Source organism: Fistularia commersonii, chromosome 25, assembly GCF_037954325.1.
Source record: "Fistularia commersonii isolate RoL2024-O1a breed Wild chromosome 25, RoL_Fcom_v1.0, whole genome shotgun sequence".
Taxonomy (NCBI): domain Eukaryota; kingdom Metazoa; phylum Chordata; class Actinopteri; order Syngnathiformes; family Fistulariidae; genus Fistularia; species Fistularia commersonii.
Window position 1 is genome coordinate 13,905,010 of NC_141308.1, and position 17,705 is coordinate 13,922,714.

At 51.0% G+C, this 17,705-nt stretch overlaps 3 protein-coding genes across 4 annotated transcripts; 1 reads left to right on the top strand and 2 right to left on the bottom strand.

Annotated features, from left to right (window-relative positions):
• LOC147219397 (tripartite motif-containing protein 16-like) lies at window positions 1–4,368 on the bottom strand. The gene is made up of 3 exons (XM_086172262.1): window positions 4,173–4,368; window positions 3,759–3,844; window positions 1–1,408 (listed from the first exon to the last, which is right to left on the bottom strand). Exon 3 carries the CDS (start codon window positions 1,271–1,273, stop codon window positions 710–712), a length of 564 nt encoding a protein of 187 aa, XP_086028388.1. The 5' UTR covers window positions 1,274–1,408; window positions 3,759–3,844; window positions 4,173–4,368; the 3' UTR covers window positions 1–709.
• Window positions 4,369–5,005: 637 nt separating this feature from the next.
• Window positions 5,006–13,339, bottom strand: retreg1 (reticulophagy regulator 1). Of its 2 annotated transcripts, XM_086172218.1 has the most exons (9): window positions 13,126–13,339; window positions 11,821–11,927; window positions 10,789–10,819; window positions 7,142–7,259; window positions 6,900–6,984; window positions 6,674–6,796; window positions 6,517–6,587; window positions 6,187–6,310; window positions 5,006–6,114 (listed from the first exon to the last, which is right to left on the bottom strand). In XM_086172218.1, the coding sequence occupies exons 1-9, from the start codon at window positions 13,245–13,247 to the stop codon at window positions 5,621–5,623; spliced, it is 1,275 nt and encodes a 424-aa protein (XP_086028344.1). In that variant the 5' UTR covers window positions 13,248–13,339; the 3' UTR covers window positions 5,006–5,620. The 2 variants fall into 2 exon arrangements, with proteins under 2 accessions (XP_086028344.1, XP_086028345.1); XM_086172219.1 differs by lacking the exons at window positions 10,789–10,819; window positions 11,821–11,927; window positions 13,126–13,339 and adding an exon at window positions 9,259–9,558.
• Window positions 13,340–15,427: 2,088 nt separating this feature from the next.
• rnf182 (ring finger protein 182) lies at window positions 15,428–17,117 on the top strand. The gene has a single exon (XM_086172253.1). It carries the CDS (start codon window positions 15,996–15,998, stop codon window positions 16,791–16,793), a length of 798 nt encoding a protein of 265 aa, XP_086028379.1. The 5' UTR covers window positions 15,428–15,995; the 3' UTR covers window positions 16,794–17,117.
• Window positions 17,118–17,705: the final 588 nt, after the last annotated feature.

Consider the following 17,705-nt stretch of genomic DNA (forward strand, 5'->3'; position numbering starts at 1 on the left):
TGATTTGTTTGAGTTTTATTTCCAGCGGTGCAGGAATCAAAGCGGTACATTGGTGCTTTCATGTTATCTTACGATGGCTAAAATGTAAAAGACTTCGGGTTAACGGCAACGAGGGTAAAGTCCTGCATCGGACGAGCGTATAATCCCTCGCTCTGCAAACATAGATAAGAGTGAGTGCGAAGAGCATAAGCAGTGTTCAGGGGGAATCCTGCAGACGGAGCATTGAATCATCTTTTTTTTTGTTCTGCTCGTGGCCCGTGTAGCACCCGGTGCCCGGCTGACAGAACATCAAGCGCTGAAGTTTGACTGTTAGCAGGAACAAACACATTCAAACTTAAAGGTGCAACTTAAGAGACAAAAAAAATTAACACGAAACTCGTTATCTTAACCTCTGGAGTGAAAACAGAGAAACACGAGCACTGTTGTTGCGGGAATACGACTTCCAAGAGCTTTTAGCTAGTAGAGTCAATACTGTCGGCGTCCAGAGGCGGAGCCAAGATTTAATAGGAAGTACATGGAGGGTGAATAGCAGCGGGGTTATAATGAGTCTGTCAGGCTATCTCTGCTTCTGAGAACAAATCCTACTTCTAACAGAGGAGAACAAATGTATGAGTGTAACACAACTACGGTAACTATTTTCGAACAAGCTTCAGGCAACAGTGGGTGGATTGAAAGATGGTCATCGGCAAGATGCGGCGCAGCCCTCCGTCTACTTGAGCGGAACGAACTGGGCGTTGTTTCCGTACGGGAAGTAAAGACTGACCCCGGCGTACAGAGGCTGGCTGAAGGTGGTCTGGACCTGGTGGAGGAGCGTCATGGTGTCAGAGACGCTGTAGAAGGACAGGACGCCCGCGTCGTGGTCCAGGTACACGCCCACCGTGTTGGACGCGGGACCCGGCACCTCCGTTAGGTCGTTGTTATGCAAAAAGGTGTAATTTTGTTCGTCGAAATCCAAAGCCCAGGATTTATCGGTGTTTCCGAAGGTGCACTCGTCCCCCGAACGGGGGATATTCTTGTAAGACACGGAGACGCAGAAGCCTCCCCCTACACACTTCACCTCCCAGTAACACCGTCCGGTCAGACTCTCTCTGCTCAGGACCTGAGAGCAACCCACGAACCTGTCTGGGTGATTGGCATCAGACTGGACTTCTTGAATCAACGTTGCCTTCGTGTCGGCGTCGGACAGCAGCAGCTGTGTGTGCGCTGTGCTTGGATCCAACCTGATTTCTCTGGCGTACTTCAAGAACTCCTCTCTGGTCTTGGGGTGATCCATTTCTCCTCTACTTGGCAGCGAACGTCCGGCCTGGAATTTCTCTCTCGCAAAGGAAAGATTCACGCACCGCTCCTGTCAGAGCGGGTCGCCGCAGCCAAAATGCCTGTCCTCAAAATGGAAATCTGCGGAAGATGGCTGTATTTCAAACCAGGAAGAGAAGGGTTGGGTTACTGGAATGCTACATTACTTTTGGGGATGATTCATAGAATGGAACAGTGGAACGTGAGTCATTCAGAAGGAGCAGCATAACAGCTGAACACACTTAAAAAAAAAGGGACACTACTCGTTGTTCACAATGAGCTCACACATAAATTCTAACCCTGCAAACAAAATTATCTTTGGTGACTTATTTTGAGCCCTTGATTAATCACTCGTGGGGAATCCTGAGTTACACCCATCACGGACTGAGCGGCTCCCGGGGGAGCAGACGTTCATGCGGTGTCTCGCTCAGCAACGTGGAAAACAAAGCGGGAACCAAGCAACCAGAAGAAATCAAAGGGCGACAGTTTGTAGCTGGCAATGGAAAGATGGCAGCAGCCGCGTGGCCTTTATCCCACTTCCTTCTTAGTATTCAACCCCCCTGCTCCTTAAACACTGCACAAGGCTTGACAGATCCAATTCCCAACCGAATTCATATGATGTTGCCAACTGCAAACATACATACCATTTTTTTATCACAAACCAACCCACGATGCAATGATAATCTATCTCAACTCTATTCACTGGGTTGGAACGGGCGGGGCAAAGTGTCAGGGGTGAGCGGTGATTGAAGAGTATCAGCCAGATTGAAAGAAAAGGCCAACAAGACAGCGGAGAGAGCAGCGATGCTATAAGGTCTGGAGACAGCGGGTTGAGGAAAAGACAGGAAGCAGAGCCGAAGGCAGACTGAGATAGTTTGGTCACATTCAGAGGAGGGATGGTTAATATATTGGGGGAAGGATGTTGGGGTTGCACTGCCAGGCAGGAGGTCTAGAGCGCTCCCCTACCTTTTTTGGACCAGGGACCAGTTGACCATGAAATGTTTTCACAGACCAGTTTGAGGCGCAGGGATTCAAATAAAAACTTTTGTCAGTTTACAGTATTTAACCTGAATACAAGATTATACTATATTAGGCCACACTATAGCATCATTAGCTAGCCTTTCACCGCAAATAATGCATAGCGGGCGCACATCTTGTGTTTCACCTGTTGCAATGAACCAGTAACTTGTGTAGGAATCTTGATATTTTCTTTTAAACGCAGCTTTCTTTTTGCTGACAGCCTGCGACGCTTCTGCGGTCTCGTCGTTTGCTCGTTCCCTCCCGAAAAAGCTTTCGACAACTTTTGTTTCCGGCTCATTTTTTTTTCCAAGGGCTAGCTTGTGGTAGCCGATATGTGAGATGGCGCAACACAGCTAAGTGCAGCGGCAACGGCAAAAAGACAGGAGGCAGAGACGGGGGTCGCAGGGATGAAGATGCTGAGGTTCCAGGATAGATAGGATCAGGAATGAGCCCATCAGAGGGACAGCGCATGTTAAATGTTTAGAAGAGAAGGTCTGAGAAGCCAGACTGAGCTGGTTGGGTCGTGCACAGAAGAGGGATGGTACAAATATTGGTAGACAGATGTTGGAATTAGAGGTCTAGAGGAAGACCAAAGAGAAGATTTATGGGCGTCGTGAGAAAGGAGGACCCAAAGAATAGGGTTAGATGACGACGGTGGATTCGCTTTAGAGACCCATCAAGGGAAAAGCCCAAAGGAGAGAAGAAGAGTTAAGAGCTGCAATAAGACAAAAGTAGAAACGGAAGGTCTAATTTGTACCAAGAAAGATTTCCTGTGCGGACTGATACCGATCCGGGCACCAGGGGTTGGGCACTCCCGGTCTAGAGGAAGACCTGAGAGAAGATTCATGGGTGGTGTGAAGGAGGACATTAGATTAGCTGATTTATAAGAAGAGGATACAGAGAATATGTTTGGACGGAGAAGGTTGACACTCTGTTCCACAGAAGATCACAAGTCCTGAAGACCAGGACGATGGAATGGCGAGGTACCGGAGGATCAAGCGGTCCGGAAGAATGAATGACACAGCCCGTTCGCCACGTTTCCGAAGGCGCCCAAACTTATTCCACACACATTTTGTGCATTAAAGCTGTGTTTTACTTCCATAGAATCTCATGTGTTAACAATAATAATAATGAATAGATAGAGAATATACACCCCCTTTCGTCCGTCGACTTCTTCGGTGTTCCAGAACATTCGCCCGAAAACGACTCGCGATGCCCACCCAATTTATACCCGGTGTTATGAACTTTTACGACGTAATACGTGTTAATTCACGAGGATTGCGGAGATAGCTCGAAAAAAGGGCGAGATTCTGAATCTAAACGATAAATATTATGTGATTTTTTTGAACGGTCAAACACGCTGGGGCACATTACGCCGCGCAAAGACGGGGAACTAGACGAGGTCGCGAAAACAAAATATCGAAGTTTGTAGAAGTAATAGGTACCTTTATCCGGGCGGAGATTCGTCCTTTAAAGGTCGATCCGGTCCAAAAAGTCCTACAGCAGTCTCGCTTCTCCGACTTGTAGCCTCCTATGAAAGGAAAAAAAATGGGTGTGACCCTTTTTTCGACTCCCCCGTCTGGAACTTTAGCATAGCGGTTAGCAGCCTAGCGCTAGCAACCCATGCCAATCAAGGGGCTGATAGCAGGCTAATGCTAAGAGGCTGCTAGCATTAGCCTACAAGCTAAGCACAAATCACTGCTTTAGCTTGCTAGCTGCTACCAGCTAAAGCACTGTTTTTGTAGCAAGCTTAGACAGCTAGCGACCCATTCACATGGCAGTTAGTTTAAAAACAACAAGCAATTTATCAACGAACGTATAAAAAATAAAGTTTTTGAAGTGTGAACTCAAAAACTTACCGTCACCCGCACTTAGGCGTTACAGCGTTAGCTCACTCGAAGAAGTTTTCCACGGACTGGACGCAAGATCGGACCGCGTCACAGCGCCCCCCGCCGGCCGGAGGACGGAAAGCACCCGCTACACTTTTCGTTGCAGTCAATCTGAAAATGAGTGCAACAGCGCCATCTAGCGGCCAATGTGTGAATTGCTGGAGGGGAGAAACTCAAAATGATGTCTGCCTGATGTTTTTGATTTCGACCTTTGAGAGGTAACTCTGCATTTAGTGCTCCATCGCTTGCACGTTTTAGGCTTTATATGTATTTAAATATTCCATCGTGTGCTCTGAGCTACTGATGAATTACTATCGTTATGACTGTTGTACGGTCTGCTCAGTCAGCGATGTGTTTGTGCTGAACTTCCTGTCGCTCTGTCCAGACTTCCTGTTGTTCTCTCCCATAACACGGATGATTTGGTGGAATTCAGCCAGAGGGCAGCCGTTCCTCATGAAGCGGTCCCAGCAGAGCCTGGGGATGACTGTCTGGAGCGTTCTGAGAAGCAGGTTAAATCACAGAAGCGCCTTTCAGCTTGAGGGTGTTCACCAAGTCACCCTGGATCTCCAAAGACGAGGACGTTGAGCGGCTTCATGGAGCCGTGCCGGCCACCGGACCTGGACCCGATGGAAACCAGCGTGACCGAGCCAACGGCTAATTCAATTCTGTGGAAAAACGAAGTCTGCCCTCAGGTGGTGCGGCTCGTTCTGGACGTCTCTCCTCCTTGCTAACGGCTAACGCGTGATCCTCATCCCGTATCCAAAATCCAACACGTGACACGACTTCTACAGACCAGGAGCAGCTGCGGGGTTGCTGTGACTTTATTATAAAAACAGTGTCTCTGAAATGTACAAGGCGTGGCGAAGCGAGTCCGGGACACCGAGGCGCGCGGCTACCGGACATGTTAAAAGTGCAAACAAAGACGCGGGAGGACGGGAAAAACAATTATTACTCGCTTGACACTGAGGACAGGTGGGCGGTGATGGCGAGGGGACGTCTGGATTATCGCGCCGCAGAGAAACAAAACCGCAGATCGTGATCTTCGGAGATCGCGAGGGATTTAGATGTCTGCCTTTGGGTCCAAAACAGGAAGCTGAGGTAGGCGAGGGAATAAAACCGGAGGTCGGGGAGGGGTGCGAGCTTCCCGCTCCTCTTTGCAAACCCAGAGGCTTCGACGCGACAAATCCGGCGCACGGTGAGGACGGGACGTGTGCACGCCATGCTAGGTGCTTTAGCACGCTGACAAAACTGAAGCGAACCGGCTCGGCTTCAGACCGGAGCTTCTGGATCCGGGTCTGGATCCGGTAAAACCTACAGGAGAAAACAACAGTGGGAACATTATTTAGTCGCAAGCCGTAAAAGTCTTCGCCCTCCCTGGAGGCTCCGCCCGCGTGTTCTCCATCGAAGATCTTCCTCCATCACTGGCGTCGCAGGAGTTTGGAGAAAAACCCAGCTGATGTGGCGGCGGCGGCGGCGGCGGCGGCGTCCTGCGGCTCCTCCCGTGCGGGAGCCTCGGCCCCGCCCAGCCCCAGCTCCCCCTCCAGCTGCTCCAGCTCCGACTGGTCCAGCAGCTCGAAGTCCTCGGCCTCGCTGTCCGACTCCTCCGCCGGGTCCGGCAGCAGCGGGCGGCTCGCCCGCGGCAAGCCCGCCACCGCCGCCGCCGCCTCTATCCTCTCCTGGATGGCGGCGGTGACGGCGGCGGTGATGACGCTGCCCGCCAGCTGGTGGACCATCTCCAGGGCGGCGTCTTCGGGGCGGACGGTGCGCGACGTGGACTCGGACGAGCTCCGAGGCGGAGCGGGGGGCGGGCCCAGGCTGAAGTCCTCCTCCTCGTCGCCGTTGGTGGTGGCGCCGTTGTCCAGGGAGGGGAACTCGTGGAGGCCGCCGGAGAAGACCTCCTCTTTGTCCAGATCTGTCTCAGGAAGCGGCCGGTGAGAACCTGAGAAGAAGTTTCCCCGCAACCTTCTCCAGCCCGAGACCTTACCTTCAGAGTTCTCCGTCTGCGGGGTGTGGCCCTCAGAGAGGTTGAAGGTGCCGTTGTCCGTCCAGGTGACGTCGGAGACCTCCGTGTCCGACACGGACATCTCCTTACAGGCCGTGGAGTCCAGCTGGAGGACACACACACACACACACACACACACACACACGGAGAAGTTAGGATTTGCCAGCTGGAAGACTCCGATGAAGAACACGAGACAGGAGATCTTATTAAAGATCTTGTTTTGAGAGCTTCTGGAGGTGGATCACATGATGCCGGGTCTCATTCCGTCCTGATTGGACCCACAATTAGATCGGGACGAGATCGGACGCCGACCTTGGGGAACATGGAGGACAGGTCCGACTCCACGGCGTCCTTCTCAGCCTGAGACCTCAGCAGCCTCCTCTCTGATGGGGGGAACACAAGGGCATCAGTGATTCTGCGATTCCACACACACACACACACACACACACACACACACACACACACTGACCGTGATCCTCCTTGATCTTCCGAAGGAGCTCCCCAATGCCGAAGTCCAGCTTCTGCAGAACTGGCTTCAGCCACAGTCCAACCTCGTGGGAGGAGATCAGGGGCCACAAGAAGACGGACAGCACTGTGAGGACACACACACACACACACACACACACACACACACACACACACACACAGTCAGCTCGGGTGTGATGCCTCCAGCGTCGGGCTGCGGCTCTGCTCACCCAGAGCGTAGGAGATGACGATCCCTGGAATGTAGCGTCCCAAGACGGCGAAGAAGGTGCAGATGCTGCAGACCAGCAGGCAGAACTGGGGGAGGAACCAGGAGAAGATCACTGAGGAACATGTCCATCACGCCGTCCATCGCAAGGCCACGGACAGAGACGTCCAACATTCACCCTCTCATTCACACCAATCCAGCCCGTGCCCGTGAACGTGCGTGGACGTGTGGAGATGGTGGCCTCACCTTGCCGGGGTTCTGCTGCTTGAAGGCCGAGGTCTCCTGGATGAAGAGCTTGAGGGAGTCTGCCAGTGGAGGTCCTGCCCGGGACCGCCGGTCCGGACCGGAGTCCATCATCTCCCACCTGCCGGGGCGGGAAAGAGACGGGTCAGCCGTCGCCCACGGCAACGACGTGCAGGGGCTCCCACTAGAACTTCCTGGAGGTGCTGGAACGTCTATCTGATGGCTCCATGAACTTGCTAGCTAGGTTCTGATGTTCTCCCTCTGTGGACCTGGAGGTCTCGGTGTCATGTGATCTGATGGCCCCGCCTCCGGCGCCGCGACCCGCCCTGTCACGTGACACCACACCGGTCAGGAGGGGACGGAGAAGATCTTTAGGAGACAACGAGTCGGACGCAAACGTCATCTTCTCCACTGAACGTCTGACAGGCGGCACATGGGAGAAGTGCTTCCCTCGCCGCCGCCTCGCAGGAGAACCACGTCCCACCTCCTCGGTAACCAGGAGATGATCCGAGAAGGTCCCGGTGGAGACGTAAACATCTCCACCCGCCTGCAGGAGAAAGATGAGCGTCTCATATCTCCAGACGGCTCAGGTGACCCCGAAGGAGAAGGTCAGCAACTCTCGCCTTCCAGGCACGTGCGGAGATGTTTCCAGGGAGACGTGACGGCGCTGAGCATTAATAGCGATGAGCCGTGTGCGAGATCAGACGTTCTACCGTTCCACGAAAGCTGGGAGGCTGCCTGGAAGGAGGTTCCTCAAGAGGAGAACGCAGATATGCCGGGTAAAAACCTTGAAGAAACCTCAGAAACCTGTGGAGGTTCCTCAGACAGGAACTCAGATATGTAGGGAAGAAACCTTGGAAGCCTGATGTTCCTCAACCACCTTCTTCTCAAGAAGAGAAGTTAGATTATGTCAGGTAAAAACCTGGAAGATTCTGAGGTTCCTCAGATGAGATTTATCAGTGGAAAACCTAGTGATCCTCAGGAGCGTTGGAGTCTCGTCAGGCAGGAACTTCAAGGAGCCTTTGGAGGTTCCTCAGAAACCCTTGGAGGTTCCTCAGACACCTGTGGAGGTTCCTCAGACACCTGTGGAGGTTCCTCAGAAACCCTTGGAGGTTCCTCAGACACCTGTTGAGGTTCCTCAGAAATCTTTGGAGGTTCCTCAGAAACCCTTGGAGGTTCCTTAGAAACCTGTGGAGGTTCCTCAGAAACCCTTGGAGGTCCTCAGACACCTGTTGTGGTTCCTCAGACACCTGTGGAGGTTCCTCAGAAACCTGTGGAGGTTCCTCAAAACCCCTTGGAGGTTCCTCAAAAACCCTTGGAGGTTCCTTAGAACCTGTGGAGGTTCCTCAGAAACCCTTGGAGGTTCCTTAGAAACCCCTGGAGGTTCCTCAGACACCAATGGAGGTTCCTCAAAACCCCCTGGAGGTTCCTCAGAAACCCTTGGAGGTTCCTTAGAAACCCCTGGAGGTTCCTCAGAAGACTTAGGAGGTTCCTCAGAAACCTGTGGAGGTTCCTTAGAAACCCCTGGAGGTTCCTCAGAAGACTTAGGAGGTTCCTTAGAAACCCCTGGAGGTTCCTCAGGACAGAACACAGACATGTCCGGTAAAAGCCTAGAAGAACCTGAGGTTCCTCAGACGAGGCCTCCCATTATCAGGTTCTTCCATCCGTGAGAGCGCTGGACGGCGGCGAGAACCTCCTCCCAGCCGTGCATCCACAACACGCCGCTTCCCTCTCGGCGAGGCGGCAGCCAATCACAACCCAGCCCTTCCGGCGGCGTCTCCGGTATCCACGGCGCCAGAGATTCAAGACCGGATCTCCAGCCGGGCGCCGTTGCTTTGTTTTCCTCACAGGGAAGGCATGGCGGCGCTGATGACGGGGGGAAACGTGCACGCCATGGTGGGGGGGGGTGGTTGCACAATCACGCCTTCCCTCCACGGGTGGCGAGCGCTAAAAAACAAGCGCGGTCGTAATCTGAGGAAAAGCCGCGACGGCCGGAAACCCCAGGATCCTGCCGCCGGAGGTCACGGCGTGTTCGCCCCCCCCTTCCCGTTCCCGCGGCAACGTCAATCTAACCGAGGCTGGACCGGATTCGTCCGGTTTTCGTCGTAACGCCGCCGTACCTGAGGCCGGTCCCGCCGTCTTCGGGCACCATTTCCTCTCGTCGCTCGTTCGAAAGAAGAAGCGGTGAAAAAAAAAAAAGGCCGGGCGGCGGCGGTTTGATTGACAGATTAAATCCCAGAAAGAAGGCGGTCGGCGGGTCGGCGGGCGCGATCTCTTCCGAGACACAAGCGACGGACGCTCCTGTTTTTATCCTCAATGAAGCCCCCGGCGCCAGTATTTCAACGCCTCGCTCTAAAAATAACCAGGTCACACAACATTCTGAGAGGCGACCCCCCCAACCGGCGAGGTGACGCCACCCGGGGAGCCATAAACGCCTGAAAGTGGGCGGGAGGAGGAAATACCCCTTCAGCTTCCATTCAACTTCAAATTCTATCCCATAATATTCTATCCCATAAAAAAAGAGTTTTTTTTTATTTTAGCATGTGATGAAACTGCGTGCGTCTTTGTTGTGTTGGGGTTTATTTTTTCCACCGCCCGGCTCTCGGCCAATCACGGCCCTCAGCCGGGGAACACGCCCCTCCCGTTCACAGAGGAGAGAGCCCATTGGCTAATCTCGCTATGTGTGAGGAAACAGCTGAGTCACACACACACACACACACACACACACGCACACACACACTTAGGTTTCACAACTGTGAAGGAAAACAGACGCACAACATTTACTCACAACACAACCATCACATGACATTTGTCCACTTCTAAAAAATACCTTAAGCATGACACACACACACACACACACACACACACATATGAGTTCAGGTGGAAAATCCAGGATACAGTCAGTAAACTGAAAATAAGCTGACACAAATTTAACCTGAATGGGGTCAGCTGTCAATCACCCGGTCAGCTGTCAATCACCCGGTCAGCTGTCAATCACCCGGTCAGCTGTCAATCACCCGGTCAGCTGTCAATCACTCGGTCAGCTGTCAATCATCCCACCCTTTAGCCTCTCATTCACAACTAAAGACAATTTCGAGTCTTCAATGAACCCGACGACTTTTTTTATACTTCTGGAGGAAGTTGGAGAATCTGGAGACCTCAGGCAGGAGAACATGAAGAACCCAGGCAGACCAGAAGATCAGATGAGCAATGCTGAATTTAAACCTTCAAATGGTCAAACAGCCAAAACACTGATTTCACTCATGTGCTTTAGATCACACACACACACACACACACAAACACACACACACACACACACTTGGCCCAGCTGTCAGCAGTTAATCTCCTACAAGGCTTTGCCTGAGAGTGGAAGCACAAAGACCCTCAGGACCCTCGTGACGGACCGCAGCAGGTGACAACGGCACCGCCCTGCCAGGCGTGTGTGTGTACGTGCGCACGCCAATACGTGCATGCATACATGAGTGTGTGTACGTGCGTGTATACATGTCTGTGTGTGTGTGTGTGTGTGTGTGTGCGTGTGGTTATTGTCATCATGACGGCTTTTCAGACATTAGTGACTGATCGACTTGTGTGTGTGTGTGTGTGTGTGTGTGTGTGTGTGTGTGTGTGTGTGTGTGTGTGTGTCCTACCTGGCCGCCATGTTGCGCCACACCTGCGCTCCTGCAGAGGAGAGAGAGGAGTCAGTGAGTAAAGCTGCTGCATGCTAATGTGCTAATGCTAAACCCGCTAGGGAGGTTACTGAACACACACTTTACCGACAACAGCGGCGATAAAAGCGATGGCGACCCCTGCCCCGCCCCCCGAGGGAGACGGCGCCGGATCTATTGTTGTTCACGGCAACGCAAACTTCGCTTCCACCTGTGCTTCATCACTGCTGCAGGGCGAGCGGAGAGAAACCTACACTTTCCACTTCCTGCTTCACTGTGAAAACACACCAGCTCACAGCCAATCACCTGGCTCCATCTGACCATCAGCCAATCACCTGGCTCCATCTGACCATCAGCCAATCACCTGGCTTCATCTGACCATCAGCCAATCCCCTGGCTCCATCTGACCATCAGCCAATCACCTGGCTTCATCTGACCATCAGCCAATCCCCTGGCTCCATCTGACCATCAGCCAATCACCTGGCTCCATCTGACCATCAGCCAATCACCTGGCTTCATCTGACCATCAACCAATCACCCGGCTCCATCTAACCATCAGCCAATCACCTGGCTTCATCTAACCATCAGCCAATCACTTGGCTTCATCTAACCATCAGCCAATCACCTGGCTCCATCTGACCATCAGCCAATCACCCGGCTCCATCTGACCATCAGCCAATCACCCGGCTCCATTTTACCCTCTCGTCCCAGACCATCTACCTGTTGTCTCTCCCACCATCCATAAACCTCCTCTCTGGTCTTCTTCTAGACCTCCAACGTCTCCATCCTTCTCCTCAGATCTCCTCCATCCCTCCTCTGTCCATGTGAGTTTATCTCCAGAACATCTACCCCGAGCTGATGTCCCTCTGAAGGACTGCCAGAGATGAACCTCCATGCCTGCTTCCCCCAGCTGTGCTTCTAAACCAACCTCCAGAAGACCAGCGGTGACCTCAAACATCTGGAAATCAACAGAAAAGGATTCGCAAGCGTGGAAAGGACGTCGGCTAGCGTCACCTGTGTCGCCGCGGAGCGCTGCGTCTCTCAGGGTTACCATGACGACCAGCAGGGCCAGCAGGAAGGCCAGCAGGCTGTACGCTCGGAGGGGGCTGACGGACACCAACCTGCAGACACGGACGGGTCGTCCAGGTGATCCAGGGTTTCTGCTGCCGCCGACGGCGACGGCGACAACCGCCGGTTAAAGTGGCGCTCTTTCACGGTGTACTTTTTAAAAACACCTGCAGGTGTGTTGCCCGGCAACCGCCCGGCGACCACCGGCATCCCTGCAAACTAGGGGCACCAGCGCCCCCTGTGGATTATATGAGCAATGCATTGGGGTCTGATGAAACATTACATAGATAGAAAGGAAATAGAAATATATAGATAGATAGATAGATAGATAGATAGATAGATAGATAGATAGATAGATAGATAGATAGAGGGGTGGATGAATTGATGGATAATAATAACAGTTGTAAAAATGTAGATTAATATGGATGAATTGACAGATGAACTGATCGATGATGGATGGATGGATGGACAGACAGCTTATTGTAATACAAATGATGTTATAGTGATGGATAGATAGATAGATAGATAGATAGATAGATAGATAGATAGATAGATAGATAGATAGATAGATAGATAGTCAAAATACATAAATACATAGATAGAAAGAGACAGAAAGTAAAAATAAATAGATAGATAGATAGATAGATAGATAGATAGATAGATAGATAGATAGATAGATAGATAGTCAAAATACATAAATACATAGATAGAAAGAGACAGAAAGTAAAAATAGATAGATAGATAGATAGATAGATAGATAGATAGATAGATAGATAGATAGATAGATAGATAGATAGATAGATAGAAAGTCAATAGATCGATGGACAGGCAGAGGACTTTGTACATCCTAAGGTGGAAATTAAATAAAAGAGTAAAACCACTCCAATGTCCTCAAATTGAGCTTTTGTGGATAAAGGAAGTTCACAAGCAAATTAGTAGCTGTTTATATCCTGGATCAGTGCTTCTATATTTATATAAACACACACAAGCGTATAAATATATCCATGGAAATGATTAAAAACCGTGAAAACAATGACTATTTCACAAACTCCGCTTCTTTGTTGTTTTCTTTTTCGTTTTTTTTTTTTTTTTTTTAGTCCTGCACAACTCAACGCGGTCTATTGCATCCACGCATCTGATTTTAATTTATTTTATTTTATTTTTTTTTTTTTACTAAATGCAAGTCATGACGGGTTCCCGGCAGGAGGGGTGGGGTGTGGGGGGTCCCTGTCCCTGCGTCACGGTTCCTACCACAGCGCCGAGTTGGCTGCAGCGAAGGCGGCCGAGGTCCTGCAGGGTCTCCGCCTCCAGTCCACCGGGGCCCCGGGCCCCGCCGCCGGACCGCCGGCCGCTGCTTCCCCGCTGCCCTGCATTGGAAGGACCGCCGGCGCCGCTCCGGTCTGCCGCTCCGCTCCTCCGGCGGACGTCTGCTGCTGGCGGCCGGGGAAAAAAAAAAGGAAGATTACGACGCGCTTCCGGTTGGGGATTTTCAAAATAATTCCCAATTTACAAAATATATATATTTTGTGTGTGTGTGTATATATATATATATATATCTATATACTAAGACACTTATAGTTTTCTCACTTGTTTACTAAAACACTTTATAGTATTTTTTCTGTAACTCTGGCACAACAATTTCCTTCTGGATTAATAAAGTTGTTCTTATCTTATCTTATCTTATCTTATCTTATCTTATCTTATCTTATCTTATCTTATTACCCTTATTACCTCAATAACGTAGTTATTACCTGAGGCTATCAGACTTTTTAATTCCTCTCCCTTCAGCCGCAGGGAGTCTTAAAATCTTAAACATAAGAAAAAAAATCTCACCCGCTTATTGTAAATTGTAATAATTTAAGGTCATAACTGTGAAATATTTCATAAAAGCTACACGTATTTTTATTTTTTCATATTCTTATGCACTCCTTATCTTTCACTTGGTACTTAAGACCTTAAGACACTTTATAGTTTTCCCTTGTTGCTTAAGACACTTTATAGTTTATTTGTATTCTTATTCTCCCCCTTTTTTTCACTTTTTATACTATTTTCTACTATTATTTATCATTGTTATATTTTTCTTGTCACTCTGGAACAACAATTTTCTTCGCGACAAATAAAGTTATTCTTATTCTTATTCTTATTCTTATTCTTATTCTTATTCTTCAAACTGTAAAAAAATCCTTGGTAACCGGATGTGACGTCACAGACCCCCCAGCAGCACAGCTGTTCCTACCGCCTCCGCAAGTCTCTCTATGTGTGTGTGTGTGTGTGTGTGTGTGTTAGTGAGAGCGACTGTGTGACACACACACACACACACACACACACACACACACACACACACACACACACACACACACAGGCTGTTTACTTCCTGTGCTTTTATTGTGAAGGGGCTTGCAGTCCACATCCGGTCTGCCGGGCGCAGCTCTGAACACCAGACTGTTTTTTTTCTGGTGTTGTTGTTATGGTTGAGGTCATTGACGTCAAGTGTGTGTGTGTGTGTGTGTGTGTGTGTGTGTGTGTGCGCGTGTCACTAATTAGGCAGATTCTCATCTGTCGACAAAGGCCTGGACGGGAAACTCATTTCTCACTCAATTTAATCGAATCCAATCTGGATGAATGTGAACTCAGACGACGGCCGGCTGCTTGGACACAGTCATGCTTAACATTTGATCATTTTCTTTGATGTTTTATGTCATAAAAACGTTGTTGTTCTCATTTTCCGATGATTTCTCTCATCTTTACGTAACTCCTCGGAAACCTTTATGTAATTTCTTTTGACTAGTCCTTATCTCAGTTGTTGCTCTTTTTTAAATTTCATGTGTTTCTTGGTGCGGCTGTAAGCGCTTCCTGTGTGGATTCTCCATGTTCTCCCCGTATCTGCCTGGGGTTCCTCAGGGTTCCTCCCACGCTCCAAACACTAGCAGGAGGTTCGTGGAGACCCAACGGAAGTCAAAAGTGTGCATGGTTGGATGTCTCCATAAGGGTGAACCCCCAATCACAGCTGGGGTGGGGTGACCCCGAGTGAGTGAATGAATGAATGATTTTAACACTAGTATTTCCTGTTTTTTCTTCTTGTCAGGACATGCATCGCATTTTCCAAGCACCGTCCCGCTGATAACGGCGTCGTCTTTCCTCGTCAAGCGTCCACCGCGCCGGCCGACATCGTTCGAACGCTTGATTTCGCTGGTTTTCGCTCGTTTTCACTTCAACTCCTCACACTTTTTAAACCTAGAAAACAGAGGAGGGAAAAAAAAGAAGCCAATTAATTACGTCTGTGACTTTTATGCCTCCACCCCCTCCCTGCCTGGACTGCCCTGGAGATAGGGGGTTGTGTGTGTGTGTGTGTGTGTGTGTGTGTGCGTGTTTGAGTCACTAATTGGACTGAATTTCACTGAGTAACAAAAGATGGGGCTCGAAACTTCCAGCTCTGGTTTTTACAGGCGCTGCTTTGTTGCCCTGTGTTTGTTCTCCTCTAATGCTGTGTTAACAGTTATCCCTCTCTCTCTCTCTCTCACACATACACACACACACACACACACATCTCTCTCCTGTGCTGTCAGTGTGACCGTTATCGTTTTTATCCTTTTTTTTTTAACCCCGCAATCGATGACCCTCTGGATAAAGCCAAACCCTTGAAGGCCCCGGAACCCACCGGGGTCCCCCGGCATCAGCTAGCCACACACACACACACACACACACACACACACACACACACACCCACACGCACACACACGCACACACACACTCATTTGCGTGGCAGAAGCCCGTCGGAGCAGCAGGATGAGCCCCGAGCCTCCGTGGGAGAGTTGTCAGGTGCTTCCCGCCGCGTGAAGTTCTGTGGATTCTCCAAGAGTTCCTCGCTGCTTCCCAGGAGAAGACCTGCGTGTTCTGGGCCACTCCGGGGTTTCCCACCATCCGCTCACAACTTTTGTTTTCTGGAGTTCCAGTCTGGTTCAGGTCAGCTCCTCTCGACGCTCCGGCTCCGCCATGGATGTGTTTTCTCGCCAGACGCCGGACTCTTCCGGGCGCCATGACTGAGCAGTAGCTCCGGAGGAGAGTCGCCAGCTTCACCTCGGAAGGACCCGCCATGTTCCCGCCGTCCGAGCGGGTTTAGCATGATGGTGGGGCTGCCGAGCTCCGAGGACGTTTGCGGCCACGCCGAGGAGCCCGAGTGCAAGATCTGCTACTGCGCCTACAACCTGGGGGGGCGCAGGCCCAAGGTGCTGGAGTGCTGCCACCGGCTGTGCGCCAAATGCCTGGTGAAGATCCTGGACCTGGGCGAGTCGCCGCCCGGCGCCGTGGTGTGCCCCTTCTGCCGCTACGTCACCAGGCTGCCGGGCGAGGCGGTCGGCAGCCTGCCCGACGACTGCAACCTGCTGGCGGCGCTGGCCCTCCAGGGCCGGAGCCAGAGGATCCTGCAGCTCCACCAGGAGGCGCCGGCCGAGCTGCTGCTGACCCCCCGCCGCCTGGGCTCCCTGATGGGCGCCGGCCCGCCCGCGGCCTCCCCTCCCAGCACCCCGTACTCCTCCATCCGAAGCTCCCCCAACTTCGTGGTCATCACCATCATGGAGCCCCCGCAGGCGGCCTCACAGCACCGGGACCGCCACGGGTCCCGCGCCGCCGCCGCCGCCGCCGCCTCCTCCAGCCAGGACTCCATGGCGTCCGTCACGCAGCGGTGGACGGTGTGGAACTGCGCGGCGCTGCTGTGCCAGACCTCGGCCCGGGCGCTGGTGTGGGTGCTGGGGCTGCTGTACTTCAGCTCCCTGCCCATGGGGGTCTACCTGCTGATCCTGCAGAGGACCACCATGGGGGTCCTGCTGGTCAGCCTGGTCCCCGCCAGCCTGCTGGTCATCATGGCGTACGGCTTCTGCCAGTGTCTCTGCCACGAGTTCTGGGAGTGTATGCCGCCCTGACCCGGGTGGCGGGGGGGACGACCTCCTGATGGACGAGGGACTTAAACGAACACTTTGCCCTTAAAATAAGTCTTTCCTCTTGCTTTACTTTCATTGATCCGTTTAGATTGATTGATTACTGACTTGAATCTCTGCTACAAATGCATTTAAGTACAGCGAGCCTTCATTCAGTGTCACTAATGTATGTAGAAAACTTTAACTAAAAACGAGTAAAAACAATGTCATTCAATATGATTTCACATGATGTAACGTGAGTGGATACAACACAGCTAAACACATTGTAACTTAATGCGTAGTAACTAAAAAAAAATGTAACTGAATATATCTAGGATTATTAAATTACAATGTAACTGAATGCACTGTGCGTTTAAAAAAAAAAAAAGCTTTTTATTAACATAAACATTGTGTTCTCTTTATTGTAATAGCTGAGATATGGCAGACTTAGACCTCAATGGAAGGAATCACGGCGTACGCCACGCATATTCAGAGTTGGTGATGATATTTTTGGGGGTAACAAAATAGATGTAGAGTCTAAGTGGAGCACGGAGTAAAAATAAAGTCCAAACCAAGTTATTTGCAGGCTCTGCTCCTGCACAAAGACGTATTTTCATGCAAGTAGAATTCATGATAGTGATAAAACATCTGCGTGGGGTTCCTCCCACAGACCAAACACACACGGGAGCTTCGCTGGAGACCCTACATTGTCCAGACGTGTGAATAACAGGGTGAAAGTTATATGTCACTTTTTGACGTGTGAATGGTCTCTATTGGCCTCGCCAATCGCAGGCGGGATAAGCTCCAGCCCCCCAGCACTCCAGACTGCAGGATAAGCACTAAAGATAATGAAAGAAACTGTAACTGTGTGCACTGACAGCTTTATTTCACCTTGATGACTGCAAGAAGCAGAAACAC